The sequence below is a fragment of the Candoia aspera genome, chromosome 3 (genome assembly GCF_035149785.1).
Source record: "Candoia aspera isolate rCanAsp1 chromosome 3, rCanAsp1.hap2, whole genome shotgun sequence".
Classification (NCBI taxonomy): Eukaryota; Metazoa; Chordata; class Lepidosauria; order Squamata; family Boidae; genus Candoia; species Candoia aspera.
Window position 1 is genome coordinate 37,539,702 of NC_086155.1, and position 9,398 is coordinate 37,549,099.

General features: G+C 38.6%; 1 protein-coding gene across 2 annotated transcripts; it reads left to right on the forward strand.

Annotated features, from left to right (window-relative positions):
* The first annotated feature begins 1,374 nt into the window (after window positions 1–1,374).
* On the forward strand, window positions 1,375–8,433 carry BCL2L15 (BCL2 like 15). Of its 2 annotated transcripts, none has more exons than XM_063297407.1 (5): window positions 1,375–1,435; window positions 1,636–1,843; window positions 4,111–4,235; window positions 5,849–6,067; window positions 8,040–8,433. In XM_063297407.1, the coding sequence occupies exons 2-5, from the start codon at window positions 1,702–1,704 to the stop codon at window positions 8,070–8,072; spliced, it is 519 nt and encodes a 172-aa protein (XP_063153477.1). In that variant the 5' UTR covers window positions 1,375–1,435; window positions 1,636–1,701; the 3' UTR covers window positions 8,073–8,433. The 2 variants fall into 2 exon arrangements, with proteins under 2 accessions (XP_063153477.1, XP_063153475.1); XM_063297405.1 differs by having other exon boundaries at window positions 1,406–1,444; window positions 1,646–1,843.
* Window positions 8,434–9,398: the final 965 nt, after the last annotated feature.

The window sequence follows — 9,398 nt, forward strand, 5'->3', positions numbered from 1 at the left end:
TAATCTTTTTGGGTGGAACTTCTCCTAATTGTAATTTTTAACCTCTTGCCCTGCTTGAGGCGGGAAGATTGAATGGGGAAGACATGTGGTGCTGGAGAATGCTTGGTTTCTTTCTCAGAAAGCAAAATAAGACAAATTAAGATAGAGGAAAGCTGATAAAAAAAGAGAAATGTGTAAATCGGATTGAAGAGAGTGTGTACAGAGCTGCTGTCACATCACCATCTCCATAGACCCCTGGAAGCTTTTGATTCTGAGGAACAAATGAATCAAGATAAAGTATCAATATCTGCCAATCAGGAGTCTAGTAGCAACTTTCCCACTACATTTTTTTAAAAAGGTTAGTTTGGAAGAAGAGATTAAAGAATAACAGGGTTTTTTAAAGTTGGGGTTTTATTTTTTAAATATGTTGATAACCTTTGGGATAGGGTCTGAAAGACAGCTACCTTACTCTGCAACTGTATATACACATACCTGGGAGGAGGCTTAAGTGGGACTTAATTTCTGAGTAAACAAGCATAGAGAGCAAGTTTGGTATCGCAGTTAAGGCACCAGGCTAGGAACCAGGAGATCATGAGTTCTAGTCCTGCCTTAGGCACAAAACCAGCTGGGTGACTCTGGGCCAGTCACTCTCTCTCAGCCCTAGAAAGCAAGCAATGGCAAACCACTTCTGACAAACCTTGCCAAGAAGACTTCAGGGACTAGCCCAGGCAGTCACCAGGAGTCAAAAATTGACTCAAAGGCAGACACAGACAAGCATAGGATGACATGACTAGCGACACAGAAATACGAACACTAATTATGCACCATCTATTGTCCGCTGCAAAAGAAACTTTATGACAGAATATTCTGTTCTCAATATTTTTCCTTCATTTGCACTGTATTCAAATATATATCCTTAGACCTAAAAGGTCTCAAAGTTGAAAAGTGCAAGTAAGGCACAATATATCCACTAGTCTACTGGATTGGGTGGCCAACAAATTTAAATAAATAATAATAAATATCTAGAAGTTCAGGTAGATGGCAGCACTGAGCCTCGCTGATCTTTGAAAGCAATGCAGGGGAAGACCTGGTTAGAAGCTTGATGGGATAGTAGCTTACATGGATGGATTTGTAAAGTTGTTAGGGGTCAAGATCAAGTTGAAGGGAACTTTATACCTAGAAAACCCCACTTCAGTGTGAGGGAATGATTGATACTATAATATTACAAAACAAATGAGACTTACAGTATGCCTCTATGGTAACTGAAAGAACTGTTGAAAAAAATAGACAGCTGCTTAATTAGACATATTACTGCTATCACAGCCACATGAAAATACTTTGGAGTCCAAAGGTTATGAATACAATATCAAATAAATTCTACTTCCTTTTAGTCAACTGAGTATCCTGAATGGTGGTAGAGAACGCATCAGTGGACTTAATGGTCTGAACATTTCTAGTAAGTAATGTTTTTTTAGTTATCAAAGTTGACAGTATCTGAAAATGGATATAGTGTGGCTACCGATGTATCACAGAAAACATAAATAATTTTACTTTGTAAATTATGTTTCTGTTCTGAGGAGTAACTGCTGAATGTTATATGTTATGACCAGAAGGGAAGGAAGCTGCTGGAGACTTTTTATGTTCAATCTCTTCTAGGCATCAGAAGAAAAAACTGTTGGGAAAAATAAGACAGAAACTTGTGTTTGAAATACATACCCAAACATGAAGAACTCAATGACATTTGAAGAACAAACAGAACAAATTGTGGAAGCATTGTTTACTAGCCTTTGTGCTAAGAAAGTAGAGTCACAAGTAGCTGATCGATGCCTGGAGCTAAAGCCTAAACGTAAAAACACTTTTGAAGGTAAAAATACATTTTTTGTGACGTAGGAAATTTTCAGGAGGTGGGGGGAGTGGCTTGGTATTTCCCAAATTGTGAAGTCAGGACCAGCTGCTAAACCTTGCATGGAGTAAAAGAACTTTGCTACCATAGTCTGAAGTCTTTTTGTTAGAGACCAAAACCAGTTTCTTTAAGTCATAGTGCATAGACTAGTGGAAACCACTAATTTAAAGAATTTTAACCATTTGCCCTCCAACTAATCAACTGTATTTAAATAAATGTTTCCAAACTGAGATTTAAAAATGCTTTGCTTTTGAATTCTGAAACATATCTGTAATATCAAAAATCTCCACTGTAACTCATAATATTCCAAAACAGTTCAAAAATTGAAATGTTTTGTCTTAAATCTACTGTTTATTAATTAAAACATTAGTTGATTTAATGTGTACTAAAGTTTGACGATGTTGTTAATTCTGGTGCAGGAGCCACCATTTTCAGCAAGGGTATGTTTGCCTCAGCAGCATCAGCAGCCAGCATGACCATGGGTTGTGCTTTATGGGAAAAATGGGAGTTGCAGTCAAGTACTTATTTAAAACATCAAATTGTGACAGTTAGTTGGCCGTGGAACTTTAAGGAGGCAGGAAGCAGGACTTAAAACATAGACACCTGTAACAAAGTCAGTCCTTGAGTTTCCAAAATCCTAAACAGCCAGACTTCTGATTCAGTAGCAGTAAAGAGATATACAGATAAAGAATCAGTTCATGAATTACTCTCCTGGGTAATGGCTGCAAACAAGGACACATGTGGGTACTAGGACAATGGTGGTGTTTCCCATAGCCATTTGCAGATGTCACCATCAGTGAGGTAAGACATGAAAGTGAGAGGAAGCTGTCCCCAAATCCAATTGTAACATAAGACTTGGCCCCAAAATTGAAACTGAAACCAGATAGGTCAGTTTATTCTGTGTAATCACTTGTGAAATAATTACATGAGGGACTACAAATTCTGTCTCAGATATGTCAGTTGTGAAGCAGATAATTTATTCTGAGCATGCTGTGTGCCATTTTGAGGTTTACAACTATTACATACCAAGATGTCACATGTACAGTATATCTATTACTTTGATAACATCCATTGACTTTCCTCCACTGCTTTTATCTTCACAATTATGCAAGGTAGGCTAGTTGAGTGAGATTCATAGTTGAGTAGGAATTTGAACTTTTTATCTATCCCTGGGCTGAAATGTTTGCCATTGAATTGTAAAATCAACTCAATGGATCAAGTTCCTCACTTGGATCAAGTGTCTCAATTGGGATGCAGTAGAAAGATCAACAAATTGACAACTGCCCAAAGCTTGATGCCATTTCAATCTGGAGAAACGTTTTCATACAGAAAACAGTAGTGCTTTGTATATACATGGCCATTTTGGACAGATGACATTAATGTATTTAATATGCTAGGTATTGATGAGGCTACCATTTTCAGCCTAAAATTGGGAGCAGTGTTGGTTTTTGCTTTAATCACAAAATAGTTGTATAAGCCTCACACTGGTTTAATACACCTCTTTCAAATCTGAAATAACTTCAAAAAACTAAAAGCACACTAATGAAGACAGAACAGGCTGCAAATGGTAGCCTCCAACAACTCCAGTGATATCACTGTGTATTGGCCATGCCAAGTCCTGCCCAACGCCAACTCCAATGAGGAAAAAGTGCATACATCTGCCACTGAAGCCACAGAAACATCTGAAGAAAAAGGCATTATAAGAGGAGAGGTAATAGAGCCTCCTTTAAAATGTAAATTTTCCTGGCAAAATGTAAAACCAAGATGTGATGAAAGTAAATGGATGACTGCAGTTTGAACTAGAATTTCCAAACTATCTGGGCCTTATTTTTAGACTGATGTTTGGGAAGACTGTGTGCAGGAATGAATGATAGTGCCCCAGTGGATTCTTTCTCCCCTCTGATAGAGTTTTAAAGCAATGATCTTACTGCCATCTACCTTCTTTATCTGCCACACTAGCTCTGGTACCTTTCTCCCGCTGTCTTTCTGCAGATGTTTCCCTTTTTCAGCTCTTTGTTCTCTGAGATAGAAAACGTTGTAGTACTGTACTCTTTAAATAGGCAAATTTAAATTCCCTTTACCTAAATTTAAAATGCAGATAAATGTTATATGGGACATGACAAAAGGGTTAGAATTGAAATGGAATTGAAATTGAATTACTGTAGAATATTTTTGTATGTTCAGAGACAGAAACCGTGAATCTGTATTGCCTTTCTTTTAACCAACAGTTGATTCTGAAAACAGTTTTGATCCAGTTGATATTGCCAAGAAACTGCGATACCTAGGAGATCAGTATAATGCTGAGTTGGAGGGCCCTGCACAGGCAATTATTACAGAGGAAAGCAAAGCAAAGGTAATTACCTTCCTAAGCATTCTGGTCAAAACACTTTTAGTTTTAGTTTATCATTAACTAATAGAAATCAGCTATGGAGATGGGATAAATTATGCCAGAATACTTTTCTGCTGCCTCACAGATGGGAGCAAAGCACTTCATCTGGCTGCTTTGATCTGCCCTAGTTTGATTTTTTTTTTTAATGCTTGTTTCTTATCTATTCTCTGTTACACTTTCAGGAGCAGTCTGGTAATAATACCTATGTGGGATCTATTTAGAGCAACAGATTAATATAGCAAACAATAGTTAATTATAAGGTTGAAAGCACTGGAATTGCCACTTATACACCTGTTCTTTCATCTGATTTCTTTCAATTCTTACAAGAATTCACTGGGTCTTTTTCATCAAAGGTAATCAGTTATTGCCCTGTTTGGGGCACCAATAGAAAAGATTTTATAGTATCTTAAGCATTAACTGATTTCTTTATCCATGATGGTTGAACTTTGTGTTGCTACTGCCTAGTGAGTAGCTTTAGTCAGGATGAATCATGATGGTCTCTCCAAATTTTTGAAAAAAAAAAAAAAAAAAACCAAGGCAAGAAGTCAAATGGTTCAAGTCCAAAACCAGGGGGGCACTCTTCCAGTGATGTCAGTAAACAAAAACATGGTCAAGATCCAACCCAGGGAATCAAACAGAGAATTTGGTATCAGAAATCAAGGTTGAGGGTACAGTAACAATGTGAGGTGAATTCCAAGGAAAGCCTGAATTTTCCAGAAAGAGAAGGTTTGGAATCATGGCACAAAAAAGGCTATTTTTTATTTTATTTTTTTATTTTTATCCCACCTTTATTATTTTTATAAATAACTCAAGGCGGCGAACATACCTAATACTCCTTCCTCCTCCTATTTGCCCCACAATGACAACCCTGTGAGGTGAGTTGGGCCGAGAGAGTTACTGGCCCAAGGTCACCCAGCCAGCTTTCATGCCTAAGACAGGACTAGAACTCACAGCCTCCTAATTTCTAGCCCAGCACCTTAACACTAGACCAGACTAGAATTATGGAAATTGTTCTAGTGATTGACTGTTATGAGGCAGGATTTTGATGCTTCCACCCAAATACAGCTGATTCCAGAAGCAGAGGTACTAGAGGGCACCCGCTCATAAGAAGACTGTGTTCCAAGGTAGCCTTTTTTAAACAATCTGGCACACTTTCATATCTCTGGCTTTCAGTGTAATGCTGTTGATTGTCTTGGAGACTCTGCCTTTGTGTTAGGGTCTGACTCCAGAATCGAAGTGTGGATGATGATTCCACCAAGATCTCATGTTAAGCGTTGACATCATTATATCTTATTTGCTTGTCTCTTCATCCAGCTCTTGATCTTCATCTTTCTTCTCAGAAGGGACTGGTCTGAGGGATCATGAAACCTAGATTATTCTAAGCTTTAATTGAAGTACTTTAAGCACTATGACTGTCAAACAAGGTAGAACACAAGGTAGAACAAAATAGATCTTTGATCCTATTGATAATGTTTTTCTTAAAGTTTCAGGTGTACCAGAGCTGTTCCTGTCATAAATACTGTACCTGTTGCCTTATATTAGTTGTATTTTTTGAAATATTCACTCTATGTTTGCAGCTAAAGAAATTCAGAGAACTGACAGAATCTCTCAGCAGGACTTGGAGCAGTCATACTCCTGGGCTGGAGTATGAAAGAGCTTTCCTAGCTGTTGCTGTGAAGTTGTTTGAGTACTTTATAAGGAAAACTGCTGGGTATCCAGGCCAGATAAACCTACTTACAGATACAATCAACACAAATGCTGAAGTGAGAGGCTATATTGATAGGCAAGGTGGTTGGGTAAGTTAAGTTAATGTTTAATTGTGACTTAGCACTTGGGTAGACTGTGTTCAAAGGCCAACCTCCAGAAGCTCATAAAAATAGGAAAAAAACATTAACTAGTAGAAAAACATGAACTACTATTCCATTAATTCCAGTGAACAAAATCATTAAATGATTTTGTTCACTGGAAATTCTGACTGTTGTAGTCCCAACTAATCTGGAGGCACCACATGGAAAACTTTGTGACCTATTTTATTTAAAAGATTTATTCCCTGGTTTTGTTGGAAGGAAATCTTACCAGGTCTGTTCCGAGCTGGGAAGGAAAGTTCTTAGGCAATTGCTTGAACAGAGATAATTTTATCTTCCAAGAGCATGTACAGAGTGTGCTGGTTGGAGATGGCCACACTTGTATTTTCCCCACAAGCCCTTTAAGTAGGAGAGCTTGGCTATTGTTATGTAAAGGTGTTGCCACCTTCTAGGAACTTCTGAGAAACGTGAAGTTTACCGGAGTTCAGATAGGAGGTGCTTTGTGGTCAGGCCTCCTGCTGTTCCCTGCGGGGCTGTGGCTTTGTCTACTAGCCTGGACTGTTCATTTTGGAAGGAATCTTTTATTTGATTATGGAGATCTGTTTGGCTATTCACCTGAATGGGATCTGCTAAATTCTGTGATTGAGTGGCCTTTTGTTTTCCAAGGTTTTTGATTAAATCTGAATGGAATCCTTTGTCTAAACAGTTGGGCTTCCTTTTACATTTTAATCCCTTTTGCACTGAACCTGTTCTATTTTGTGACTTTTGACCTTTTACCTTGCTCAAGGGGAAAGCAATATTGGGGGAAGCAGTGTTTTAAACCTTTTGCTTAGACAAAAATGGCCAGTGTACTTCTGCCTCACAATGCGTAATTTTTAAACTCATATCCCGAGAGTTTTATCTCTGGAAAATTTGGGTGGAGAGGCAGGCAAAGATTTTGAATCTGTATAATATTTTGAAGGAAGATCCTCCTAGTTTAGATTCAGAAGCCTATGCAAACTGGACAGCCAGTGACCTGAAACTCCAAGGTCTAATCATGAATTCCTTAGATGGATCAATGTTGCTACAGATCCAGCACAGAGAAACTGCAAAAGGAATGATGGAGGAATTGTTTAAACTCTTTGGGGAAGGAGGAGATTCCCAAGTTGTTAATTTGGTGAGAGAGTTATCAAATGTAAAACTGCATCCAAATGCAGACATTGATGAACATATTTCCAAAGTTCAGTCATTACTGCACAAACTTGCTTGTAATGATGAGACTCTGGATAATAGAATTCAAGTTGGATTTCTATTAGGCTCTCTCCCTCAGAGTTATTCAAGCTTTGCTGCCAATTATAGGGGATCAAAACAACCCCTATCAGACTTAATTCAAGAATTGAAGTCTGAACATAACAGGCAAGCCTTCTATAGAAATTCCAAGCAGACCCATCATGAGGCAGGCTATTTTACAAAGCCTCAGGGCAAAAAGGTTTAAAAATCACTTCAAAAAAATGGTGGTCTGAGAGAGAAGGGGGGTTGCCTCGAACCCTTCTAACAGTTTTAACTGAAATATTTTTAAGCATAAAACAATTTGTACTAATGCAAAATAATCCACTCCTTTCTCACATGCACATTGGTGCAAATTCCTTTGTTTCCTGATTAATGGATAACACTAATCTGCAATCCTAAAACAACTAGCAGAAAGACCTGATTGCTGATGACAGGAAAGGACAAGGCAAGCTCCTTCTATATTTAATGGATGAGATCATATCCCCATCTTGTGCATGATGTTCCCTCTGAGTGTAAAGTATGGGGGCAGATACACTGGCATGCACTGATGTCATCTTATTCAGGTCTGAAGGTCCCCAAAAGCCCAATGCATTTCTCAACAATGGACTGAGTATCTTTACCATATACTTTTGAGGTAGGTTATTTGTTGCTTCTTCCTCACTTTTCTGATTGCCAGTATTTTTTTTTCTTTCAGAGTAATCTTGGAAGAGGGCTAAATAACCCATAGTTTCTTGCTTCCAGTATACAGTAAGAAACCCATCTGCTAGTTTGGAGGAAATAGAGCTGGAGAGTTGTTTCAAACCAGGAAATGGAACTGCACATGAGTTGGAAAAAACTATATGCAACCCTGTAAAGAAACAAAATAAATATAATTGATTTAAAAAGAAAATCATGATGGCTTGATGGTCATTGCAATTAGATTGTTGGTCACAGGAATTTCACAGATAATTCCTGCAGCCACAGTTCCATACAACACACTCCAATGTACAGTGCCTTGCTTTAGTAGATAGTCGATTGCTTGGTCCTAGTTATTAATATATTCCTGTTTCAGATACAGGGGAAATGTCCAGATCTCAAACTGACTGGGGCAGTGCTTCCCTTTCAGTTTCCTCATTTGATGTCAGCTCCCTATATGAAAAAATTTGCAGAAGTAAAATATCTCAGGAAAAATATTGCAAAGCTTGTTGGAAAGTATTAAATAACCATATCGGCATTTGAAGATGATAGTTAGGAATACTTTTTAAAAAGTCTATGGATGCTCATATTCTGATTAAACTTGGGGGGAGGAATGGGAATTTCCCCATTAGTTAAATTGGCTTAGTGTCATTCCTACCCCCACCCCCACCCCCTGTAAAGTTACAGAGAATATGGAGGCTTCTAGGTAAACATTCCTAATATGACCAATCAAAATAAATAGTTCAAACTTCTTTCCTTAAAATCAAGTGTTATGAAAATATGGGATATTAAAATTCAAAATTGTGTGTTGTTGTTGTTGTTTATTCGTTTAGTCGCTTCCGACTCTTCGTGACTTCACGGACCAGCCCACGCCAGAGCTTCCTGTCGGTCGTCAACACCCCCAGCTCCCCCAGGGACGAGTCCGTCACCTCTAGAATATCATCCATCCATCTTGCCCTTGGTCGGCCCCTCTTCCTTTTGCCTTCCACTCTCCCTAGCATCAGCATCTTCTCCAGGGTGTCCTGTCTTCTCATTATGTGGCCAAAGTATTTCAGTTTTGCCTTTAATATCATTCCCTCAAGTGAGCAGTCTGGCTTTATTTCCTGGAGGATGGACTGGTTGGATCTTCTTGCAGTCCAAGGCACTCTCAGAATTTTCCTCCAACACCACAGTTCAAAAGCATCGATCTTCCTTCGCTCAGCCTTCCTTATGGTCCAGCTCTCGCAGCCATATGTTACTACAGGGAACACCATTGCTTTAACTATGCGGGCCTTTGTTGTCAGTGTGATGTCTCTGCTCTTAACTATTTTATCGAGATTTGTCATTGCTCTTCTTCCAAGGATTAAGCGTCTTCTGATTTCCTGACTGCAGTCAGCAT

Coding starts and splice junctions, on each gene's coding strand:
- BCL2L15 (XM_063297407.1), top strand. CDS start 1,702: ATGAAGAACTCAATGACATTTGAAGAACAAACAGAACAAATTGTGGAA. Junction 1,844..4,110: donor ACGTAAAAACACTTTTGAAG/GTAAAAATACAT, acceptor TTTAACCAACAG/TTGATTCTGAAAACAGTTTT. Junction 4,236..5,848: donor CAGAGGAAAGCAAAGCAAAG/GTAATTACCTTC, acceptor CTATGTTTGCAG/CTAAAGAAATTCAGAGAACT.